Source organism: Falco naumanni, chromosome 3 (assembly GCF_017639655.2).
Source record: "Falco naumanni isolate bFalNau1 chromosome 3, bFalNau1.pat, whole genome shotgun sequence".
NCBI lineage: Eukaryota > Metazoa > Chordata > Aves > Falconiformes > Falconidae > Falco > Falco naumanni.
This window is the reverse complement of record NC_054056.1, coordinates 45,343,193-45,369,327: the sequence shown is the minus strand read 5'-3', so window position 1 is coordinate 45,369,327 and position 26,135 is coordinate 45,343,193. Positions and strand designations below refer to the sequence as shown.

Genomic DNA, 26,135 nt, shown 5'->3' with positions numbered 1-26,135 from the left:
GTTTTAAGAACACCACATTCAAGACGGGGACTATTGGATTGTTATTTAATTGGGAGTTACTGCAGTTCAGATGGTGTGGTGCTTATTTCTGAACATGGTGCTAACATGAACCACAGATGAAAAGTTATTGGAGGATTTTTACTTGTAGTATAGGTATTATTCCTGTCTGGATTTATTTATCATGAAAATAAACTTTTCTTTTAAGGGAATCAGTATATTTGTCTTTGCGAGTGATTTATCTTTAGCCAAAATAAATATTGAGGAGAGAGACATTTTTGTAGCTAGGTATTTGAAGCATAAAAAAATTAATCTGTCTTGGAGGTAAGAAAGTAACAATTTGTATAATTTCAGTAAAAAAGCAAAGTTTCAATGTTGATATTTTTTTCCTTATCAAAAATTTCAAATTTCACAAAGCTGCTGTGAACTGCTGTGGTTTCTGGTGTGGTTTTTATGAGAGAAAAGTAGAGACAGAATAGATTACTTGCACTCTTAAGGAATATATTTGTATGAGCTGCTTTAATGTTTTATTTCCACTCTGGTAGAGTTTCTTATATTCTAAGGATGGATTCCTTGGCAGCCTCACCTAAGGGAGTCTAGCAAGTATCACACAAATAAAAGCACCTTCAGAATAATTGTTCCATTTTTCTTTCTCTCTCTCTTTTTGTGAGATTTATTTACCTCAAGGGTCATAAGTTGTCAGACTTTCGATCTATACTCTTCTGTACCTGTGATAAATAAATTTTTGCTTAGGGCATGCTTAGTAAATAAATACCAGCATTACCATGCAACAAATGGTTTTACGCATTTATTTAGTCATGGTATCACAGTGCTAGTGGAATGATAAGTAGTCATTCCAAGGTTCTCCTCTTTCTGAAAGCATGAATGCTTTAATAGGGAGGAAAGGATGGGGTTTTGTAAGATTTTTTTTCCATAGTACCTAGGTTATTCTTTTAAAATAAATATATTCATAAAGATAGAAAAGCATCTATTTCAAGAAAACCCAAATACTGTTTTATTACCTTGTGTGACAGAGGCATTTATTTACATGTAGTTGCTTCAGATCAGATTGCAGCCTTGTGTAGGACATTGTGCAGAGACAGTCAAAAATTTAAGCTAAATTTACATTGGAGAGTATTTATTGCTACTCTTCTGTAGATGCAGTTTGCACAGATGAGAGAGTGCATAAACTTTGCTGAGAAGCAAGCTTTTTTGTCATCATAGTTGCATCTATTCAAGAGCTTTTGCCATTAGTTGAAAAAGGGGTGGAGGATCTGCATCAGTGTTACCCAAAAGCTTTTAGTAGGGGTTAAGTCTTCATCCTCTTCTTGTAAAATCTTGGCTATGGAGCAATGGAAGGCAGGATAGTACAGGATGTGGAGGGTTGTTGTCAGACAGTGGAGTTGAAAGGAGAATGAAACGCAGGGGTTTGGCCTGCTCTCCTCAGGGGCCACCTGGGCAATAGTTAAACCTGGGGACGAAAGAGTGTTCTCCTTGGACACCACTACTTTGTGGCTTTGGGTTTTGAGGTTTCCTCTCTGGAAGAGTGAAACTTCCCTGGCAGTACTGAAGCATTTCTAAGTTAGGCTTTCCTCATGAAAGAAGGTAAGTTGGTAAATGTACGAATAAACACTTTCAAAAATGTGAAGTTTAGCAAACACATATGGCAGTATTCCCTTTTAAAAGTGGGTGTTTTTTTCTGTTAAATTTTACTGTAATTGATTCATTGTGCCAACAAAATCTTGAAATGGGACTGTTTTAAAATGTGGATTTTCTTCTTTTAGCACTGGTTGGACCATTCAAAATTCATTAAGAAGCAAATAAAAAGTGAGTACCATGTCTCTGCCTGTTTATTTTGTTATTTCCTATAGGAATTTGAAATTAGAGTATTTGAACATGATTATGAGTGTTTAAATATGGTCTTTAACGGAATAAATATTTCTTAGGAAATAGATTTAATTTAATAGTTAATTGGCTGACTATATCATGTCTAAATGCAGGAGCACTTACAAGCAATAAACCAGCCTTCAGTAGCCCTCATTAAATGTGCTGTTTCTCTAAGGCAGAGTAGGTTACCAGGTAATTTCAGTCTGATCTATGAAATCAGGTTGCCTGGACACAGATCATGGTTTCTGTCACCACTTCTGATCCTGATTCCTGATGTTTGTTGGTTGGGTTTTTTTCCAAAGAGTAAATGGAAAATACTTCATTGTGTAATGGTTAACCTTTTTTTTTCCTGTATTATAAATAAAATTAGCAGAAATACCTTCTGTTCCATCAAAGGGAGTTTTGGGTGAAGAAATTGGGTTTGTCTACTGAGTTTTTTGTGAAGCTTGGCTAAGGCAGGCAAGTTGTTCCTTCATCTCTTAACAATTTGGTTGCAAGCTTGGGTACAATACAGCACAGCATCAGCACTAATGTGTTTTGTTAATATATTGCAGTTGTCAACAGCCATAGCCCAACTGATAATATTGCTTCTATGAGATGATAATAAGCATTTTGCAAGGAAGTTGTTGACCCCCTTGCAGGACCTCACAGAGATGGGTCTTGATTGCTTCAGCGGTGGTTTGCCTTTCTTTCTGATAATGATCCAAATATCTAGATGATTTTTTTAAATGGTGGAGGAGTTCTTCAGTGGCCTTTAGGACAGTTTGCTTTCAGCCCATGGTGCATGGGTGTCAGTCTCCTAGAACAGATGGTAAAGATAGCTGCCATGGGCCGGGTTTTAGTGGTTGGCTTTCTCTCACCTTTTCATCACATCGCAGACTGCTTTACCTTAAGTGACTAAGTGATTTGCAGGTGCACTTTCTGTAATAGCTTTGTCTTTTTTCTTGATATGTCTTAAAATGTGGAAAATCAACAATTCTGTAACACCTTGGACTTGTTTAGTTGGACTGTTTTGTTTGTGTTTAATCTATGAAGGGCCTGTTTTAAAAAGCAATTGGCCAAGCCCTGCCCTGGGGAACAAGGAAGAGGGAAGCAGTTTGATGAGTGTTCTAAGGGTGTGTCTCACAACAGGATACTTTTGCCTTGTCTTCAGCAGGTGCTTTCACAAGGGTTTCTCTTTAACAATGGATGTTGCTCACTGCTCTTTTTCCCAGCAGTGGGTAGGTAGGAGTCATCATCTCGCTGATGCAGACCCTACCAGTGTTGCCAAACTGTCAGCCTAGGGTGCTATAATTTGTTTTCTAGGAGCTATCATTGCAGTGTCAAAGCCCTAATTATTTTGAGTTTTGGCTGCACATTGTCTAGTAGAATGGATCATTAATAAGCACGTATATACTGTGTTCTGGTGTTACAGAAGACCTTAGAAAGGTGTGAAAAAGAATCATTTTTCCAGCACTTAATACACTAGCAGGCTGTTGGTCTGGAAGATGAGGCTTAGGCAGACAAGGATACATTCGTTATAGTCTCATGGTAGTTTGGTACTGGTTTATTATCTCTGTTACATGGAAAGTCAGACCTAGCATTCACCTTCTGAAAGGTGGTTAGAAAACAATTCTTGCAACTTCACTTCATGGAATTTGTTAGCTTTCTATGTTCATGGGTGCCTTCTAGAGTCCTCTCCAGCACTTTTCACCTTAATTTACCTTCTCTCATTCACGTGTATCAGTCAAAAACTGATCTTTTGGGTGGTTGTTTTGTTTTTTGGGTTTTTTTTGGTTTGGTTTTTTTTTTAAGATGTGTTTGTGCCTCTTTAACAAGAAGCATCATCCTCTTCCTTTCCATTCCATCTTCTTCTGCCCCTGGCAACAGGCAGTGTACCTGGAACTTGCTGTCATCCACAGTGTGCTGCTGGGCACACCTGAACAAAAATGTGTTTGCCAGATAGACTATTGCTTGATTAATCTAATGATTAGGGTATCGTGAACTATGGTAATCATCTAGGGGTTTTATTGCATGCATTTTTAAATTTAAAAACATGAAATATTTGCTGCTTTGAAGAATTTGAAAAGCATAGTTCATTTTGGGTTTCTTGGGTTGTGGGATGGTGGCTGTTGTTCTGCCTTTGCAGAACCACAACTAGTATAAACTCTTATTTCCCCATTTAAAATCTCTGCATATACAGTTGGACCTCCGTACACGTTGCATTTTCGAATTAAGTACTATTCATCAGAACCGAACAACCTTCATGAGGAGTTTACAAGGTAGGAACTGTGCATGGTTAACTGGGTGACTGGCAGAGTGGTAAATAAGACATCTAAGGTACATGGGGGTACTGTAAGCAGGTGATTTGAGCTTTCCTATTAAGAATGGTCATTTTGTCTGACTTCCTGGGTGTTTTCCTACTGTCAGAGAAACATCATCTTTTTTTTACTTGATGCCAAAAACCATTCATGAACTTCTCCAAGTGTTTTAATGTGTAGGAGATGCTATGTTCTTATTCTTTGAAGTTTGCAAATAAAGGCAATGTTGGGTAGGGAGGGCTGCAGCTGGGAGACAGCTGCTCTTTACACCAATGACACCTGCCATACCTCTGAGAGGATTTCCCACCATGTCTGTGTCCTGTTAAAATGCCAGTGCTCTGCTGTGTCCCCCTTGCTCCAAGACTTGGGGTGATTTAATAATAATACAAAGGCCACAGAACTGTGGGCAATAGACAGCTTTACTTCTTGGTTAACGGTTGATTGAATCTCTTCCACTTCCCCACAAGTTCTCTGTGGTGCAAGAGGTGTAAAGACTGCATTGTATGAAGTCACCTTAGAATACCTGAAGGTCTTTTGTTTCAATCTGGTGGACTGTTTTCTGGGCTGTGAGGACTATACCTTACTGGGTTTGTAGCATCCTGGTGTGATCTAGAGGATATTCGGAAAACTGGGAAAGGAGCAGCTGTACTTAGTATCTGCCAGCTTTGTGTCATCTTTGTATAGTACTCATTTATCTTAATGTTATTTTATCTTGTGGGGTTTTTTTGTTCAGTTTCTCACCGTAGGGCACTTTGTCTTCTAATTTGCATGGCAATAATCAGTGTTCTCCCCATCAGCCTAAGGTGTTTAAAGATTTGGTTGTTGTAGTTCATGTGCATGTGATGTTTACATTAAACTTACCACTGCAGGCATATGTTTACTGTCTTCTTTCCTGTCTGCTGTGTTGACTGTGTATTTTCTTTCACTGCCCAAGACAACACCAGAGCTAATTGTCACCACCTTATGATACTGACATGGAGGCTTTAATATCCATTATCAGTTTAGTGCAGCAGTGTTAATTCAATAAAAGGGTCTATTCGTATACAATGCATAATTAACCTATAGATTTCCCTGCCACTTATGTATTTGAGTATAAGGTCTTAAGAGAATCCAAAAACCTGGATGGTTTTGGGGCATCTCTAATGAGAAAATCACTTAAATTAGTAGGAATTATATATATTTTCTGAAAATTGATGTAAGTCTTCATACATCAGGGTGCATGTCTGACAAGTATTATATTTCCCCAGTGGTCAAATTATTCCATTACTGCCTACCACAAGATTTCTTGCTTAATCCTTTGAAGCGTATGATCCTAGTCACTGCGAGATGTCAGTTTCTGAGCTATGTGATCATTGCTGTGATCAAGTAAGACATTTCCTCTGAAAGTATTAAACTCTCATGCTTTGTGATGTAATTATTGCTGAAAGGTGACATTTCAGAAGACTATTTTAATTAGAAAAACACTTTAGTCAGCTAAATTTTCAGTATTATGAACAATTTTTTTTATTATTATGATAAGCTTGACAGAAGACCTCTGTGAAACTATGGAAGGAAAATGAAACTGAGCTGGAAATTGATTTTACAGTGAACAAATAGTTGCATTTTTCTTTTCCACTGGGGAAAGTAATTTTGAATGTTGTTGTTTTTTTAAGAGTCTTTATGCTGGCTGGATCATATTTTCCATGTAACATGTTGAGTAAAATGTGAAGATTAACAACTGTATTCTCAGAACTATTCCAAGTGGAAGTGGAGTGGAGTAAGGGGAGGAAGAAAAACAATAATTAACAATAACCATGAACTGGCCTGATTGGAAGGATGTTTGGAATTCCTTGTGGAGATTTTCTAGTAGATTCCAGTTCATAGTGAAACTGTAAACATCACATTTTTGTAATTAGCACAGTAATGGGGATGTGTGGAATCCTTCACCCGCTGTCTTTTTCCAATTTAAAAACACATGCCTCTAAACCCAACTCGATGAGTGGCTGTAGAACATGAAGCATACCTAGAACCGAAGATTAGCAACAGCTTAAAATACTACTACAGTTTGAAGGCTGTAAATTGTTACTTGGCCTCCTCAATAAATGTCTGGGCTCTATGGAATTCTTCTATTTTCTTTTATTCAGAACTTTTCTGCTATTTTGAATGAAATATCAGTCTGAGCTCTTCCTTTTGCCCAGTTTGGACTTTTTCCATGTTCTTTGTTTGTGTTTGAGAAGGTAGCCCTGAAGTCTTCATGCCTTTATCTGTGTTTTGTCTCTAGATCCTGTAGTTCAACTCTTGCTTGAATTGGGCAAGACCTAGTTCAAGAGAACATTGGAGAGTCAATAACGTTTAGGCTGCTGTGGTGAATGCTCAGATAGAGCACATCCCTAAACAGCAAGACTTTGGACAATGAAAAATGTTCTCTTTTTGTTTTTAGTGAAAGCTGTGGGCACTTTGAAGGTTGCAATATGTATCCCGAAGACCCTTTGTTTAAAAGCAAGTTAATTAAAATGTTGTGACTACTCAATGAATTGGGGTCTTTTTCTGGCCATTGGGGCTAGAAAGATGTCATTATATATACTTTTGACTTTCTGAATTTTTATTTGTCAGGTACCTGTTTGTATTACAGCTCCGGCAAGACATTCTTTCAGGGAAGTAAGTACCTCTTTGCTCTTGCATCTGTAATTTAATTTATAATAGTTAATCTCTTAGTGATTTAAAATTTTATTTAAATTTTATTCATGCACAGATTATAAATGTGATTTACAGTTCCACATGCTTTTTTTTCCCCTTTAGAATGCAGAGATATATGATTTTATGTGCACCTTGACTGTATTACTGACAAATAGAATGAGTAAAGACCTTTGATGGATTGACCAGGTGATGGAAATGTATAAAGAGAGCAAAGACTGCCCTGATGTCCTGATTTTTATGACTTGAAAATGTAACATGGGCTTACCATATTTTTCAGTATGGTAGGCAAAATAGAGGAGGAAAAGATGATGAAGTGCAACACTTTCTGTACAGGTCAACCCTGTAAAAACATTTCATGTGTTTATAGTCTCACCTAGGCCTGTAAGTTCACACCTGCTGTATGTTTTTTAATTACAAAAAACTCCTTAAAACGGTATGTTCTAAAATAGCGTTGAAGCAAAAATGATTTCTTAGTTGATTTAATGTTGTCTCTATTATTTCAAGCTTGTTTTATGGTGGAACGTATCATGTGTTTAGTGCTAATTAGGATGTACCAAATGAGGAAATAATCATGCAAGTAAAAATAGATTGTAGATGTTTCATATCATTAGTAGTTTGTGGAAGTTAATGTTTCCATTTCTTATATCAGACTACTTTTAAACTTTATTGCAAGAGGAATTCACTGAGAAAAAAGACCTGATTTTTATAGCTTCTTTTTTTTTCTTTTTAAGACTGAAATGCCCGTATGAAACTGCTGTTGAACTAGCAGCTCTGTGTCTTCAAGGTATGCAATTTTTTGGAAGTGGTTTGTCTTGATGTATTAAAAAACTCATCTACTAGTCTCTTTTCACTCTGTTACTAACGTTTTCTCATTGGTCATATGTAAATGCCATTCCTTTACCTGAGGAGAAGAATTTGAGGGAGATCACTTTCCTGCCTGCCTTCCAATCATAACTACTAAACTATAGTAGCCAACATTGGCACGCTTGCCAAGGCAAAGGAGCCTTAAAGGCACGGGGAGACAAAGGTTTCATGGAAGGTTTCATGGAAACCAGTGGCTGACCAGGGAGGAAGTGCCCTAGGTAGTTCCCCACGGAGGGAGAGCCTGTGGTGTGTGCACAGTTTACCACTTCAGCCTGGAGAGCCAGCTGGCCCTTCAGCGTGCAGGTGTGCCCCTGCAGGTGTAGCTTTGAACATGGGCTTCCCGCTGCCTGGCCAGTGCTTGGGAGAGCAAACCTCTGTGGTGTGACCTGGGAGATGGTTACAGGGCAGGAAGGAGGGGGTGGCAGGTGCACTGGAGAGGAGGGACTTAAATGGGAAGGTGAGAACTAAGATTACTTCTGTGTCAGGACCAAGGGTTACAACATTAAAAAAAAAAGCATCCTAGGACACTAGGTTTGATTAGTTTATTGTAGGAAGAAAGTTTGGGTTTTTATTGCTGCAAACACATCAATACAAATATTCATGCCATTTCAGACTGTTTTGTAGATGGGAAAGAAACTTGTGTAATGAAGCTCAAGTAAAGTTCTTTTTTTTTTTTTTTTCTAAAAAAAATAAGTGCAGTGACCTGGACCATTCTAGGCATATCAGCAGCAAGATGAATCAAAATTAAAAACACTCTTCCTATTCCTCTGGTGGCTAGCAGTGGCACACGGAGTGCGTAGGCACAGTCTCTTAGTTTAGTACAGCAGTGGAGATAACCTGGTGATTCTAGGTGGACTTGACAGGCAAAACTAGGAATTCTGTTCCAGACAGCAACAGCAACAGCTGTAGATCTTAAGGCAGTGGGTTATTTTTTTGCACCAGTATGGCACAGCTGTCATTGTTAGGTGTGCGAACAACTGCTGCAGGCAAACGCTGTCTTTCTGAGGTGGAGAAAATTTGGAGCCCATATTTGATTCGTTGCTTCCATTTTCGCAGGTAAAAACACTGGTAACCTCACCCCTGGTCTAAGCAAGGAGAAAACCAAGCAAAGAATAATAGTGTGATGGCTCAACATTATGGGTAGTAACTGACCCCTGTGATTATTGTGTAAATGTAATACAGTAGCCATACATCATGTTTATAATGTCTCCAACTAGGTACCAAAACTAGCACTTCTTTGCATTATCTGTGGGAACATACTTTTATACTTTTCTGGTGTCTTTTTTTCCAGTTTCATTTTTCCACTATTTTGACATCATCACAAGAAGTTTCTCTAAAATTATTTCATTATTACAACTAATTTATTATCTCTGTTGATATATGTTATGATAAGTGTTTTTTAGTAGAACATTTGTTACATGTTATTGACATTGGAAACTTAATTAAGCAAAAGAGTTTAAAGAAATATCAAATGGTTATGCCCTCCTCAGCAGGTTACATTTACTCTGAAAATCTGATCTTGCTCCTTAGTGTGGCTTTTCCAAGAGTGAAGAAAAAGTTATAAATAATTATTTAAGAAATGGTATTCTAAGCTCTCTGAAAGAAAAGCCTTTTTCTTCACAGCACAGCTTTGAACTTCATACATTTTCTTTATCAGGTTGTTCTATTAGGGTAATTCTTGGTTTCAAACAACAGTTTCCAAGGCTGGCTTTTTGTGTGAATAATCTTTCAATCATAAATTTTTGGTTTGTTGCTAGTTCCATGAAGTAACTTCTGTAACAAATAACATCAATTTGTAGTATGGGGTAACTTGTGAAGCGGATACATAGTTGTAGGCTTCGCTTAGGGTTTATTAGCTACAGAAGGATTGTAATCAAACTTGAATAGTCACTGTTAGAATATTTTTTTTAACTGCCTCGTTAGTCTTGCGTGGCTTTCGGATTTAACCAGGTATACTTTTGAAACTGCTAATTAAACTCAAAAGGAAGACTTTTTCTCAGTTCTCCAGTGGTCAGTTCTAATCATAAGACCTCTTCGTGGAATAGCTCTTTTTTTTTTTTTTTTTTTCTGTGCAAAAGAATCAATATATTTACAAGTAACCATGGTTTTGCCATTCTCAAAAACTTTCTAGGAAAAAAATGTCCCCTAGTTTATGCATTTATTTATTTAAGAGCATGGATAATGTATATAAACATGTTATGTTACAACTCTCCCTGCCCGCCACCCCCCCCACCCACCTGTCCGCATAAACAAGACCAGAGAAGGAGCATGTGAAAGCATGACACTTTGTCATAGAACTGCAAATGAAGAGATGGGTCCTCTGCTGTGAGTTTGTGCTGAAAAATAGTACTGCTGAGGCATTCGGGGAATGTAATTCCATCAGGGAAGACGGCTGAGCATACCTGTGTGGAGCCCGTGCTTCCCCCTTCTTGCGCTGCCCTTCTACCCTGTGTTGAGCTGGTGAGACTTACTGGCTTTTATTCTCAAGACTTGTTTCTTTGAGATCACAATGATGACATAGTTTGTTTGACTGAAAGTGAGTATACAGTGAGTGCAGCTATTGAGAAACAAGGGTGGTATTTTTCCTTTGCCTAATATTTCTGCCCTAGCTTCTCTGTGTATCTTTTGTCTTACATGCTTATGATTCTTCTCATCCTTACACATCCTCTTCATGGCACAGTCAGCCTTCATTGCCCGCCTTCTCTCTCAGTTAACTAGTAGAGAAATCTCCCATGTTTTTCCTAAATGGTTGTCAAAACATCAAACTTCATATTCTTAGTTTTTTTCCCCTGAAGTCCTCAATGCTGATGTGTGTGTTGTGGCTCTCTCTTACATACTGGAGACTGGACTGCCAGTAATTCCTAGCAACAGCTCTGTTAAATAGGCTTCCAACTTCAGTGAAACAGCAGCAGAGCTGAGATCTCTCTTAAGATCTCATTAAGGGAAATGACATACAGATAATAGTACTGTAATTCACCATGGAAGATTACTGTTGAAGAGAAAAAGTGTGTGTGAGGCAGTAGTTAGAAATGAAGATCAGTGAACTCAATCTGTTTAATATCCTCAGGAATGCTAAATGTTTGAGTGAAGCTCAAGGGCTCAAAACCACTTAGTAGATGTATCAGTCAGAATGCATTTTGAATGTAACTTCCTATGTTCTAATGTATCCTGCTAGGTATTTTTTAAAACTGAAAGTGAATTAAATTTTTGCAACTGTTTTTTCTTCACGGGATTAATTTCCCCTCGTGTTTGTGGTGGTGGTTTTGTTTTGGTTTGGTTTTTGTGGTAGTAGTAGTCAAGAAACACCAACTGACAAGGCCTGGTTTGGAATCACATCGTGTGTCAGGTGGCATGTATTTGCCATTGATGTTTGTTTCACAGTCTGAAGGCAGTGACATTGTGGACTCTTCATATAGCTGAGAGGTTCCAGGAGCAAAGCATGTGGCAGGCACAAGACAGTTAAGGGTGTCAGTCACCAAGATACTCAGCACTTGCGTCTCCTGCTGAGCTCAGTAGAGTCTGCAAGTGTTCTGCTCCTAGAAAAGAAGATACCAGGCCCTGAGTAAATAAACAGAAAGTGACACCCGAGTTATGTTAACACTTCACCATCTCTTTCTTTAAACTGACTTAATCTGACTATTACACCACCACTCTGTTTTTTGAAAAACAAAACACAACTTTATCGCTGGTTTCTTGAGATTAGGTATTATTATCTTCATGTTTTGACACAAACAAAGCATGCGATAGAATGGAAACTGGTTTGGAACGAAAAGTATGACTTCATTGCAATGAGAGGAAGTTTCAAAGTAACCTCTTAGAAACAGTAGTGCATTGCTTTTTGTCTTTAATAGAAACTTTATTTCCTTCAAATGCTTTAAAATCCAGAGAAGAGGCATTAGTGAAGCTGCTTTAGTCCTAACACTCCTGAATGTCAGAATTCTGTACCATAACCTTACACTGCTCCTGCAAATGAGTTTGTCTGACTTCTACTGTAAAATCTGGTTTGAGTTTGGGGGCAGAGGGACAGGGATGTTCACTTACAGCACTGGCACAAATGCATTCTTCTAAACGTACTTAGAAACTTACAAACTATCACTGTCTATGTGGAGATTATGGAATTAAGTATTTCTGGTCATCCCATGATTTTTATATTTTTAACTTTTCAATTGACCGATTGCAGCTGAGCTGGGAGAGTGTGAGCACCCGGAGCACACACCAGAACTCGTGTCTGAATTCAGGTTTGCACCAAACCAGACCGAAGCAATGGAATTTGACATTTTTCAGAAATGGAAAGAGTGCAGGTACGGTACCTATGTGAGAGTGGTGTCTCTAGCAACAGGAGGTTTTCTTCTCTTCCAAAGGCATATATGTCCACAAGAGCCCCTTCAACAGACATGAAACAGTGGTTATGTTTGTCAGTTGAAGGTACTGTAAATAGATTTTGAGCATTCTCCTTCCCTAGAAATGGCAAACAGTAATTTAAGGAAGGTTGGTGGGATTAATTGTAACTTGTTGTTTGTTTTTTTTGGGGGAGGATTGTTTGTTCTTGTTGTTTAGATGATTTTGTAACAGTTTAAGCCATCAGATCTTTTTCCTGTTTATGTTGGAAATAATTATCTGTCTCTCCCTCCTTGCACACATGTACATGTAAAGTTTTGTGCTCAGGGTAGCAGCAAACTCTTTTTCCTGTCTTTTGTTAATAAATATGGTACATTTTGGTGATGCTGTCTTACCTGAACTTTTGTCCTTATTGGAAATTTTAAATCTTTTTTTCAATTTTGGTCCCTCTGATTTATTTTCATTTGGGGGGAAGAGAGTGAAAACATAAACTAAGCTTGAAATACCATTTAGCATTATTAAGATTGAGAGCCCAAAGAACAGAGTTAGGAGAATGAATTTTAAAACGTTTAAAATGCACAAAAATTTCATAACATTAAGTATAAATAAATTTTATATTCTTAGGGGAAAGAGCCCAGCGCAGGCTGAATTGTGCTACTTGAACAAAGCTAAATGGTTAGAAATGTATGGTGTAGATATGCATGTAGTTAAGGTAAGTTCCATGTGATGCTTTTTTTGTTATTAATGTGGGGTACGTGCCTTGGTGTGGGTCAGTCCCTCGGGGGTGTACTTGTTGTGGTGTGGGTTGCCCCTTGGGCTGTGGTCCCTCAGAAGTACCTTCTCCTTGCAGGCCTCCTCCCTTTCCACATGCCTTTTCCCATGTTCCTCAATTTTTTCCTTTTGTGTCTCTTTTCCCTGGTAGCTACTGCTTGCTCTTAAACACAGGTGTGCCGAGTCTGGGCTCCCCTGGCTGGAGCGTTGGTGCAGGGCCATTTCCACCAGCATCAGCGCTACCTCAGGCAGCACTCTGCCTCCTCCCATGCAGGGCATCATGCAGCCTTCTGTTGCCAAAGCCTGCCAGTTTGCACCCAACACGGATAAATGTTCTTCTGCTCTGTAATGTTAAAAAAAAATTTCAAACGTTATTGTTGAGTTTAAAATCTGTGGATTTTGACATAATACTGTAGTAAGATTTACACTACCAAAGGCACACTGATTATTGGTTCTGTGTTTGCTTGCAGGGAAGAGATGGTTGTGAATATGCTCTTGGACTGACACCAACAGGCATATTGATCTTTGAAGGAGCCAACAAAATAGGCTTATTCTTTTGGTAATGTGTTTTTGTGTTATATTCCTTTCTGTTAAAATGCTCAAATCTTTCTCCTTTATGTAAGGAGATCTTGACTATATTTTGTGGTGTAGATTGGATCTACAAAATTAAAATACCAAGGTTAAATCTGAAGTTAAATGGGCCTGTTTAGAAGCACCACTCTCAAATGTGAAATATTTGTTGAAAAACAGTTACATTTCCATTACAATTCTTGAAGTGTTGCAGGGCTGCAAATCCCTCATACGTTTTGGGGGATCCTAGATTACAAAATGCTATTTTTCCATTAATTTTCTATTTGCTTCTTGTGTTTAGGCCTAAAATCACAAAAATGGACTTTAAAAAGAGCAAACTAACGCTTGTGGTTGTAGAAGATGATGAACAGGTAACTTTCTTCCCTTACTTGGGCCTGATCCAACAAAGTGTGGTGTGTGCTCAGGCTGGTAAGAACACAAGCACACTGTTGGCCCAGGCTGTATTTCTCCTGCCAAGGACAGTAACTAATATCATGCATGCCAACTTCCAAAGCTTTTGTTTCTGCATCTAGGGCAGAGAGCAAGAGCACACATTTGTTTTCCGGTTAGACAGTGCCAAAACATGCAAACATTTGTGGAAGTGTGCAGTGGAACACCATGCTTTCTTCAGATTGCGAGCCCCAGCAAACAGTAAATCTAGTAGATCCGACTTCATAAGGCTGGGATCACGCTTCAGATTCAGGTATTTAGCAAAGTAACAGCAATTTATTTGTTTTTATACAATGGAGCAGGTACAGCATCCAACAGAAGGCAGTAGTTAACTTTTGTTTCTGTATTTTAAGTGGGCGGACAGAGTATCAAGCAACACATGGGACACGATTACGCAGAACTAGTACGTTTGAAAGAAGGCCCAGCAAACGATATCCTTCTCGAAGGCATTCAACTTTTAAGGGTAAGTGTTTGTACATGTGTTCACTGAACTTGTCATGCAGGTGTCCTGTTAACTCATATAAGTGTTGTATTACAACCATAAAATCTGTACCACAGTATAAAATGAAAAATATGTCAGATCATCTAAAAATCAGAATGTACATGGGTTTTTTTCTCTCAGTCAAGAGTCCATTTCTACTGTTTCTATCTCTGTCTATACTTAATTCTTCCATCCCCCATCTATGGAGAACAAGGTAGCTATAGGGTTTCTTTAGTTGCTTCATTGGGAAGGAAAGAAAAGTTGTATCAAATTCAGTGAAGGAAAGCGTGTAACATTTTTGTATCTGAAACAGTGTGGTGCGCAGGACTAGAGAAGTGATTGTCCCCCTGCACTCTGCACTGGTGAGGCCGCACCTTGAATACTGTGTTCAGTTCAGTTTTGGGCCACTCACTCCAAGAGGGACACCGAGGTGCTGGAGCGTGTCCAGAGATGGGCAACGGAGCTGGTGAAGGGTCTGGAGCACAAGTCTTATGAGGAGTGACTGAGGGAACTGGGGTGGTTTAGTGTGGAGAGGGGGAGGCTTCACAGGGACCTTGTCACACTCTACAACTACCTGAAAGGAGGTTGCAGACAGGTGGGGGTAGGTCTCTTCCCCCAAGTAACAAGTGATAGGAGAAGAGGAAATGGCCTCAAGTTGCACCAGGGCAGGTTTAGATTGGATATTAGGAAAAATTTCTTCACTGAACGGGTGGTGAAGCATCTGTCAGACCTGGTGTCTCAGTGCTTCTGTACTTATGTCTGTGAGACTGGGGGAGAAGAGAGAAAGCGTGGCTTACGCTCAGTTTAGTTCTCTGTGCATAGCAGCCAGCCAGAACTTCTGTCATACCCAGATGATCTCCCTCCAGAGAGCTCAACAGTGTGTTTGTTAAGTTAATGCAAAAACTCCCTGTATTGTCTTTCATGCATTTCTTGGCCATTAAGATCTGTACCTAGTTGCAGCCTACAAACGTTGGATTCTGTCCTAGCTCAGTCTCTTTTAGACTTCTACAGTGTCTCATTAAGTTTGTCATTCACTTCCTACATTCAGCAGAGACTTGGGTTTTCAGCTGGTTTTCAGTGCTCTTGAAAAATATGCTGTTTTTCAGGAAAAATAAATAATACATCCCAGTTACTCAGCTGCTGCCTTCAATGTTCTCTCTAGCCTGTCCAAAGCACAAGCCAAGAACTTGTTGCTCAAGATTGCTCACTGCCTTCCCATATTCCAAACTGATGGGCTTTTTTGGCTACCATTGTTCATTGTAATAAGACACAGGCCATTACCAGCTTCAGGAATACTCTGGTTTCTGTAAGATGCAAAATTTCTGCGAGGGGTAGCTTCTGATTTCCAAGGGACTCAATGGTATTGATGTGGTAGCTACAGCAAGGTGAGAAAAGTAGTGTTCTGGTCATGCAAAACTGACTCTGGCTAAAGTCCTTCCTTTGTGACGTTTGGGAAGAATACTCTTGTCTGTTCTCATCTTTGGTGGGCTTTGACTCTTGCAGAAGCAGAGGGAGGTTTGGGTCTGCCTTGTACTTTATGTACTCACACAGGAATACTAGAAAGCACAGGGCTGCACTTGAGATTCTGATGCATTTGTGAAAATATGTCTGAGAATTTGCTTAAGCTGTAGTGTAACATCCCAGTCACAGTAGCTGCAAAATTACTGTTTTTGTCATCCGTCTTAAAAGTTTTTTGTTTCTTTTCAAGCAAACAATCCTGTGAAAGCAGCACAACTGTGGTAAGTGACTGCCCAAGTTCTCTCTACTTCTCAATTGCTGTTATTAGGAAAAAAGGGTTCTGAAGACCATTTCTGCATTAGGATTTGTCAAAACAAATTCTCTGGTGCAGCATGAATTGCTTTGGGATCTCATTATGCAGCACCAGATTCTTCTTGGGTACTGCCTGTGAAACTTTTAAGTGCTTCCATTTTTAGGTGGGGTTTTTTTTCTTTTTGTGTTTGATATCAGACTAAAGTAAAACACATTTCTGCTTATTGCTATTATGCTAACTTACCTAACATTATTTATTCCTGTTTCCTAAGTGTAAAACTAAGTTTTGCACTCCTCTTTCTTGGACTGTAATTGCTGTGGTGTATATCTTGATTAAGATATTGATGTCCTTAAGAATATGAATGTTACTTCACTGTAATAAATTCCTGAATTGTAGAACCCTGAACTATAAATTACATAAAAGCTAATTTTTTTTTTTCCCCTTAGTGCTAAAAATACTCCTGAAGTCCATAACTACCAGGTAAGGGCATAACAATTGTTGAGGAGGATATTGTCATTTTCTTACATAGTGGTTGATATTTTTGTTCTCTATAATTTGTATGGCTGTTTTGGTCCCCTTTTCCTTACTGTTGGGTAAGATTCTCTGAGGTGGTTCAGGAATAAACAACATCCCATTGGGAATTAAGGGGAAAGTGGAGAGACTCTTCTCACCCTCTTCCCCTGTGTTCTTGGATGCTCTGCAAGCTGAACACACTCCATTTGCCATCCTCTTTCCCTTCCCTTCCCTTTCTGTGAAATCACAGGTTAAAGCCTTTGTGACTGTGAATATGATGGACTCCAGGAGACTGCTCTGTGAGCAAGCTTTTGTCTAGAGCAGCCTCTTATGGTGGGTGATCTGGTGACAACGAGTTCAAAGTTGCAGTTATCTCCCCCATCATAACACTTAAGGAGTTCATTGCTGGTCAAATGTTTGTTTGTTGTTTTTTAAACAAGCTCCTTCATACACTTCAGAGAAACACCTTACCCAGTTTTCATCTGTGATACTAGTTACCCAGTTTTCATCTGTGATACTAGTAGTGAGTGCTACTGAGAAAGCAAGCTGTGCTTTCGTCCAGACGGAGTGTGTGAATGAGAAATTAGTCTTAACACTTGTTCTTTATTAAAAGCCTCACTAGTGATTTTGTTTCACTGTCTCTCCTCAAGATCTCATGGATATGAGAGAGAAATGCTGTCACCAAAGATAGGTGACCTTCTGAAGACTGCTATTATAATAGTAACCTTTCTCACTCTCCACCTTTGATTAAAGCTGACATTCTTCTGATGTGCTTTGTATGAGAAGCACTAGATGTGCCAGGTTGACTCTCAAACAGAAAACCCATTTTCTTTGCATTTTCCCGTGAGTGTCTCCTAACAAGCAAGCTCATCACCAAGAGGTCTCATGTATATGCTTAATGGCATGGGAGAAGGTCTGCCACAGTGGGGTTTCTAGGGCTCACAGCGAGCATGTTCATCACAGCCCCAGCAAAATAAAAAGTTAAAGTTAATAGAAAGTTCTTACATTGTTTCATTAACTGGGTTCAATGTTTCCACTTGCAGCCACAGTATCATCCTAATATACATCCCGCTCAGCCACACTGGCATCCACATACACCTGTGAATGTAAGGTAAGCAGTCTTCACTTCGTGAAAAAGTCTATTACTTCTTTCTTTCTGAATCTGTTGGCATGAAGCTTTGGTGGGCATATTGGGCAATTGTCTGCACATGAAAAGCAAGCAGAAGTTAGAAATATGTGTTGTAGAGGCAGTATTAAATAACTTCTATTTAGATTTTGCTTTGGGATGTCCTAATCTCCTTGATGAAATTTTTGGGGGGTGATTTTTAATACAGAATTTGAAATACAACTTCAGTGTATTTCTGTAGGGAGTATGTTGGATGGGAAGATGCTCAGTAGCTTCAGTAAAACTAACTGCAATTTGATCAGTAATTAATCTGCTAAAACAAAGAAGAAAACTTATTTTAGGATAAAGTTATGAGCGAGCAGGTTCTTGCATTGCAGCACTTTTTCATCTTTTGCAGAGATACGTATAGAAAAACATGTATGTGAACAGTGTATCAGGCACTTTACAGATAATTAGTGAAATTATAACACTGAGGTTCTGTGAACTGTTTCACAAAAAAAGAAAACCTGTATATGCTATTGTACTATTTTCTGGCATACTTTTTTATTTTATACTAACTAGTAATGAGAGAAATCAAGTGAAAAGAAATTTTGGAAGAAATTCAGTCCAAGTCAGAACCAGCTTGGTAGAATGCCCAGTGGAGGCACGCACCTGCTGGTCGGTATGTGTCTGTGCATGGACACGTGATAGAAATCAGCTGCTATTTTATCCTAATAAAAATAACCTTTCTAGGTTACTCCGTTTTTTAGACAAATAATTATTGTCTTGACTGAAAAATACCAGTACTCTAATCTTCATTCCTATTCATGTTATATTTTTATCTTTGTATTCTTACATCAGGATAGTTAGACTTTGTTCTTAGTGTAGGCAGGCTCTAGAGATGAGGAGATTAAAATGGATGAAAAGACAATTTGATCCAAGATTGGATCTGAGAGTGCAGGAAAGAGGCAGATATGTTATTAGAAATACATACTAGGCAGAGAAGCAGGCATACTCATGGTCATCTCAAAAATCCCTGCATATAGCAGTAAAGCAGGTAATAAATATATGCTAGACACAGAAGACTTAAAATTGGGTAATTAGTTTTGCCTGTAATTCATGTTCAAGATTCTTCTTGGGTTGGTTTACTTGTCCATTTAATTCTGTATGATTTAAAGTGTACAATTTCACATTACAGAAGAGTGATTGCTGAGAGAGGCTAATGATTTTACAAATCATTAGGGGTTTTGCTGAAGTTTTTCTAAAGATTTCTTCACTTATGATACTAGTCTGTAACATTTTAAAGCCAAATAGTTCACCCTGGAGCAGAGTGATATTGAAATAAGCACAAAAATGTACTGTAATGTGTGCAGACAACCTCCCCCTTCAGCCCCTCTGCTGCCTGGGCAAAGATTAAGGTCAGTGAAATATGAACAATGGCTTTTTTATAGCTAGGCTTATAAGGCTAAAAAACACACTTTAATAGCTCAGTCATGCAAGCTTGGTACAAAAGGTGCTCAGAATTTTTGTCCCGCTCAGGTAGAAGCATTTAAATGCGTGGTTAAAGTGGAAGCTTCAAGTTATTCTAACTTGGAGTGAAAGTGGAAGGGTTCAGCGTTTAACATCTTGAATAGCTTGATTTGAGAAATCTTAATCTATCTGGCTATGAACTTGACATCAAACCACAGATGCATGAAATTCTTTCATGCAAATCTAGAATGGACCAAGGGCTAAAATGGAACTACCTGTGCAATACGTGTTATATATGGGGGGGATGTTGAGTATTTGTGAAATATGTAGAATTGTGTCCCAGTCTTCTCAGTAAAATCCTTTCAGTGAAAGTATTTGCTCGCAGTTAACTTAATGTTAAGTCTTCTGAGAAAATTCATTCCAATTAACTGTTGTCATGATGTAACTTTAAAATGTCTCCAAAAAAAAGGTAAAATCTAAACCTGCCTGTATTTCTGTTAGCATAAAGAAATACCAAAATAAAAAGTGCAACCTAACTTTGGTAACAAGGGAATCTTAAATGTTGTGGTTTTCTACATACTGTTCAAAAGTTTTATTTATTTATCACCCTCCTCCCCCGGCCAATGATTCAGGAGACACTGTAGGAGTAGTTGAGGTTAATATCTCAAAGCAGCAATAAGTAATGAACAAATAAGGAAAAAATATTTTTCCTCTTGGTAGTTTTGCAAGTTTCACTACATAGTCACAGAGAAATACCTGTACTAACTATGGACGCTAGGTGTTCATCTTAACGAAGTGCGACTGTGTAACTTACAGGCTGCTTCAACGTAGTTAACTGCACTGGTGCTGAACGAATGGCAGTATTTATGGAAGAGCAATTTCCATTCTTACTAGGATTGCCTTTTTTAATTTTTTTAGACCTTAAGGATGTAATTTCATGAGCTCAGCTTTTTGCATGACACGGTTTATTTTACTTGTTTGTTGTACACACTTTAGCGTTCCGATGGCCACCTCTTCCCTCCCCCTATCCCTGTGGGATTCAGGAGCATTGATGCACAACACTTGTCTATGACACTTGAAAACAGAGAGGGTTTTTAATGCCTGAGCTCTGATTCAAAGCCTTTTTGAAATCAACTAAAAGATTGTGAGTTGCTTCTGCGGCTTCTGCATCAGACCTCTGTAGATCTGTCCCCTTTTTTCCCCTTACGATAGCTGCCCATCACACCGTTTGCATGCTTAGCACTTGCTGGATGAACTCATGTTGCTGTGTAGCACTCACAAGTTTACTTCCATCTCTCACTAACCAATAACTGTGCAAATGGTACAGGCCACCCTATCATGATGACAGGCCATATTGGAACCCCCCCCCAAGTGGAGAGGACAGCAATTTACGATATATCCAGGAACAGAACCAGAAGAATTTAGGAGGAGTCCAAAGCATGGTGTACCAAGATAAACTCATGACGACTCTCTGAAAAACAGCCACCTTCATTTCACCTGCCATTTTAGGCGATCATTGCATTCCATGGTCCTTGTCTGTCTGCAGAATGTTCAAAGTGTATTGTGCATAATGTGTGTGTCTTTGTATGTACATCCATCCTTGTTTAGTGTTCATGGACATTCTTGGGAAAAGTATTTTCCATATCTTTGTAAAAAAATCTTGAAAAACCTTTTGTGAAAGCTGGTAAGAGTTTTCAGTGCCTTGAGACCAGAAATATTTCTGGGGATTTACATTCTACCATACTTTGCAATCTGTGACCCTCTGCTCGCTGTTGAAGATCAGCCATTTGTGCCTTAGTTATTTTTAATATCTTGTTGCTTTTGAGTCGAATTAGTAGATGAAGTTTGAGAAAATTTATTTTTTAGTTGGTATGCAAATAGGAGATTGGAGGGAGGGGAAAAACAGAATTCATACTGGCAATCAAAATGGCTTGTGGACCACCAACAAAGGGAGCCGACTGAGGTAGTCATAAGTTTGGGTATCATTTGTTTTTAACTTTCGTGTTCTACAGCAAAAATAGAGGTGCTTGCCTAACTTTGAAAACAACTATAGGGAAAGAATACTACAATAAACTTAACGGAGTATGTGTGTTCTTTTTTTTTTTTTTTTTTTTGACTTACTAATTATATTGATAGCATTGCCCCAAACCATACCTGCTGCTATAAAGGCAAGAATGTTAAAAATGAATCCTTGCTATAAAAGGGTGCTGCTGTCTTCTTATTTTTAATGTGATTATGAAAGTGAACTATATAATCGCATCAAACTACCTACTGTTAACTTTTCTCTGAGTGGATTCAAAACCACAGCTCATAATCGGTACGCTACAAGATGAGGATGATCCAGTGGAATAGCTCTATTTTTTTAAAGTTAGATGTTTGCGAAGTTGAATGTATATTTTACAGACCTAGGTCTTTAAATAGGCTTGGCTGGTATTTTGATCACTTGACGATTTTTATTTTTATTTTTTTTTAAACTGGAAATCATAGTGCCATCTTCACTCGTGCATTTGTTTTAATTAGGCCTTACACCTGTGGTCTCTGTGAAGTTGTTGGAATGAATGAATCTTCATTTGGGATATTTTAAAAATGAAGTAGTTTTTAACTTGATTTTGATAAATACACATTTATAAACAGCTATAACCGTGAATTTTTTCAGAGAAAATTTGATAGTGTATAACTTTTTGTGAAATATATTTGTTTACAAATGCTATCTTTTAATATGTGTTTTGATCTTTCCTGTATGTGCTTGTATAAATAAAAATCTTCAATCTTCTTGTTCTTGTTACGATGCTTTATTGATTTTTGAAAAATTTTGGGGGAGGGTGGATAGATATGATGCACCTTGTGCTTGTACCTGTTTTGCCCTGGAATCACTAATGCTGTGCTGGATCGATGTTTCCTCCCTGTAGAGCAGGGGAAAACAATAATGCAATTGTGCACTGAGATGTGAAAATGCCAGAGTAAGCTGAAGGTGGGTAATCACAGAAGCTAACTTCAGTTTCCCCAGGCTAGTCTTCCTCTCTTTCAGCAGCATTTTATTTGGGAAAGGAAGAAAGGAACTTTGTTGGAGTCATTGGAAGAAGAGCCTAGTTTAGCTGCTGCTCTGAATGCCCTCCGAAGGAGTTTGTTTTTTGAATACTCACATTAAAGCGGAGCATTGTTGCTTCATGATTCACACACCTACATTCGTAATACAGTGTCATTCTTGTCATATAACTTCACTGGCCTCTGTGTGGTTTGCTGTCAGTGTTCCTCGTCGTCATGTGTTGTTATCTGTGGTTTGGTTTATTGCTGAAGGTGCACTGAACGAGGGATCTCCCTGACAGATCGCAAGAAAAGGCAGCACAAGGCTTAACCGGTCCTTAAGTGTTAAAATGCCTCGTGCAGGAGGTCTGCACATGGGTGAAGAACAACCTGTGGGACACGTGTGTTCTGCAGTTTGTGTGTGTCACCTCAAGGGAAGCACTTGTCATTCTGCTTCTCTGGAGAAGGAGCTCACGCACTCTGCACTCCCCTTGCACTTTTTCACGCCATATCCACCTTGCTGTCCGCAGAAATCTGTACCAGCAAAGTCACTGAGTGATCAGATAGAGAAATCGATCTCTTCTTACCTGTCCTTCCTTGCTGTAGTCTCAGTTGTCTTCTTGAAGCAAGTGGGCTGGGATGCGGTTGGGAAGAGGGAGCATGTCTGTCTACCTGTTTCCTCTCTGACCCCAGCATTGCTCTAACCTGTGCAGCTTGCATCACCTGAACAAAGATGGGTAAGGGGTGTTACCCATCTGAACAGGGTAGTACAAGTAAAGTTAAAAGCACGTTGGTTGTTGGTTTTTTTTTTCCTAAAATTAGCACACTTGTTACTAACAAAGTATTGTTTTTAACAAGTGACTAATACAGGTCTTGTGATGTTAGGAATACAATTTTGTGTTTCAAGAAACACAAAATAATGCAGGTGAAAAACAAAGTATGAGGGGAGAGAGGAGAAGGGTGGAAAATACTGGTTAACTCAGCTGTTAAAAGTAGTAGCACCTTTTGTTTACGAATAGAATACTGGGAAAGCAGTGGCAATTATCAGTCAGTACTACATGCTTAATTCGTGCTACTAAAGGAAGCCACTGGTAGTTTGTAGATGCACAAGCTCAGTACAGGGACTTGATAGCCCTGGTATGTGAGTGTTTGTGTTGTGTTGGAAGTTCCTCATGAGGAAATGCCACAGGAGTTTTACCAAAGAGCATGTTACGCAGGTACATTCTCTAGGTACAGAGAAATCAACACATTTTGAAAGAGTTCTGAATATGCAGAGAGGTTTTAAAAAAGCCTTGCAAACTGCCTGAAGGAGTTTGCCTTCTGAATTGAAATGAAGCATGTTCTCAGGAGTACCTGTGGAACTGTGCGTGTGAACTTGCTCCATCCCGTTCTGAAGTGTATTTGTTGTACAAGTCTGAAATCCTCTTTTTACAAGACCAGCATACGTTTAGAAACTCTTCTGTAATCTGATTACAGGTGATAAACACTATCTGCACATCAGCTTGGGGGGGACAGGGCAGTGTGTGTGAGTACAGTGCTAGTACATCTGAGAAATTACACTGATCTGAAGTTCAGCATGTAATCGGTTGCATTCCGCACAGCAGAATTGCTTGGTACATCTTGGCTGAGAGTATCTCCTGATCATCTCTCTGCATACCTTTCTCCTGTGTTCGATGAAGCTGGAAGCCAGTTCTTCCCCAGCAGATCTCAGGCCTGGCTCTCCACTCTGTATTGGGATTTGCAGGGGGCTTACTCTTGCCCTGTAATACCTGTCATCTTGCATCCTCTCCCCCAGGAACCGTTGGTGGGATTAAAAAACAGGCGATACTGCATCTGTAAGTTGGGCTGCAAACCTAATGACTTACATTGAAAACCGAAATACAATACTGAAAATGTTGGCACTTTCATTAAATTGTTTTAGTGTGGGCTTTTTCTTTAAACTTTCATTTTCAGCTATTTTTTCTCTAGTTGCTGTGAGTCACAGGCAAAGTGAACAAAGGGATCAGGTTTTGTAATGCATTTCCAAAGCTGGCGGTTGGGGCTTTGCAAACAAGGAAAACAATTGGCAAGTCCTTCCAGACCCTTTTGTCAGTGAACCCATGTGCGAAATGACCAAAAGGAGGATTGCTTTCCCACACTGTGGATGGGAACAAACCATATATTACAGCTTTGCAATGAAAAATGTCATTTTTGCTTCCTTCTGGGTGAGTGTTGCAGAAGATGTCTCTTCAGCCTGCAAGAGAAGGAGTGTTAGAGCTTGCAAGTGATTTTGGAAATGGAACGTCAGCTGCTGGCAAGGAACAAGTTGGAAACACCTTAAGACGGGGCAAATGAGTATATCACTTGCTTCTCAGGCATCAAAGTTAGATAGATAGAGTCCTCTGAGGAAGAGGAGGAAGACAGTTCAGCACCACAGTCATCTGTTTTCAGGGGAGGTTTCCCACAAATTCCAGTTTGTGTATCAGGCAAGCAGGGTACTGCTACCTAGCTCAAAGGAGAGAAGTTTCAGTGCACATCCATCTAACCTGACACACCAGATCTCTGGAAAGGCTGTTGATGATGTGTGGTTTTCCTCTTACTCTGCAAAGGAGGACCAAGGAAAGCAGACTTGTAGGGGAATGCTGTCACTGCAGCATTGCTAATGGCAGCCAAACGGACTGAGCCAGAGCTGCCACAGACCAGCTGGCATTAATGGACATAAAATAGGAAGTGTATTTTTTTCAAAATTGATCTCGGACTGTGTGTGGTGTGCTTTGGAAAGGGATTGATCTCCCAGGACCCCAGCATCTTTTGTTAAGACTGTGCTAGCCGTGAACCATCCTTGAGAGCCAGCTTGAACTAGCGCTCTGCTGGTCAGGCCTCTGCACCCTAACCCAACTTGTGCCACAGTGTGAGGAGCAGGACTTTGCGCCATTTCAGAATAAATAACGTTTTCCCACTTTACAGTCAAAACTGTAAATGCTTAGAAAAACACAGTGCTTTTATTCATGCTTCCAAGTTTTAGTGGCGAAGGGCCTGCAGGAAAAACAGCTCTCCTTGCTCCGCAGGCACCAGACATGTAGGAAGTTGCAGCTTTTGGACAGAAACAGTACTAGTCAAAGTAGATAAGAAAAAACACGTAAAGCAACAGACCACACTCTTCTGTCTGCCTCTTGCAGTACATTGCAAAGCAGTGTGTGGTAATGATGAAGACCTTGTTTGCCTTCCCTTGTTTTCCACATACTGTTGTACCTTGGAGTGACTGGCCAGAAAGGCTTGCTTCCCGAGTGCATGTGCTGTTGCTCTTGTTGCTACTGCATGAAAAAAAATCCAGATAAAAACTTGATTCAGCTGGAGTTCTTGATATGAGTCACTTCCTATAATAACGCTTCTGTAGGCTAAATGCTGCTCTCAGGTAGTTACTAATGACTGTTTCATGACTGTCCTTTAAAGCAAAACGGCTTATTTTCAAACAGTTGTTTTCACAAACATTAATCTGAGTTTAGTTGTAAAGTTCACGAGTCAAGGCTCTCTGGACTGTCCAGTGCACATACTGGTAGGTTGCTACAGAAAATGCAAGTATGTCTGTAATAACTTACATCCTGCTTTTAGTTTCCGCATGTAATATACCATCAATTTTGAACAGGAGGAAAATGTGTCTTTTAAAAAAATACTGTATCTCTTATCCAACGTCCCTAAAGATGGTGATTTTTTTTATTTATATTCTTTTCAGATAGAGTCTTGGTAGACTTGGCACACAGATTGGTGGAGATGGGAAGTTCCACCACCCTGGTATCTTAGACCCAGTGTTACTTCTTTGTTTTGTGCTTGTGGAATAACGGCTTTCTCTTGACTCTGTGTCAACTACTCCTTTTGTTTTGGTGGCACCTTACCTTCCATGATCTGTTGCATCTATCTTTCCAGAAGAAATCTTAATTC

At 39.2% G+C, this 26,135-nt stretch overlaps 1 protein-coding gene across 2 annotated transcripts in view; it reads left to right on the top strand.

Annotated features, from left to right (window-relative positions):
* Positions 1 to 26,135, top strand: part of EPB41L4B (erythrocyte membrane protein band 4.1 like 4B) — a 172,392-nt gene that overhangs the window by 61,562 nt on the left and 84,695 nt on the right. The window contains exons 3-16 of one of the 2 annotated variants that reach the window (XM_040586773.1): positions 1,782 to 1,824; positions 4,067 to 4,145; positions 6,777 to 6,821; positions 7,592 to 7,644; positions 11,905 to 12,025; positions 12,687 to 12,774; positions 13,304 to 13,392; positions 13,705 to 13,774; positions 13,937 to 14,106; positions 14,207 to 14,316; positions 16,043 to 16,073; positions 16,552 to 16,585; positions 17,662 to 17,729; positions 20,521 to 21,965. In XM_040586773.1, coding sequence (XP_040442707.1) covers positions 1,782 to 1,824; positions 4,067 to 4,145; positions 6,777 to 6,821; positions 7,592 to 7,644; positions 11,905 to 12,025; positions 12,687 to 12,774; positions 13,304 to 13,392; positions 13,705 to 13,774; positions 13,937 to 14,106; positions 14,207 to 14,316; positions 16,043 to 16,073; positions 16,552 to 16,585; positions 17,662 to 17,729; positions 20,521 to 20,668 — 1,149 coding nt within the window. In that variant the 3' untranslated portion in view covers positions 20,669 to 21,965. Of the gene's footprint in view, positions 1 to 1,781; positions 1,825 to 4,066; positions 4,146 to 6,776; positions 6,822 to 7,591; positions 7,645 to 11,904; positions 12,026 to 12,686; positions 12,775 to 13,303; positions 13,393 to 13,704; positions 13,775 to 13,936; positions 14,107 to 14,206; positions 14,317 to 16,042; positions 16,074 to 16,551; positions 16,586 to 17,661; positions 17,730 to 20,520; positions 21,966 to 26,135 lie in introns of those variants that run through there. The other variant, XM_040586774.1, reaches the window with a different exon arrangement.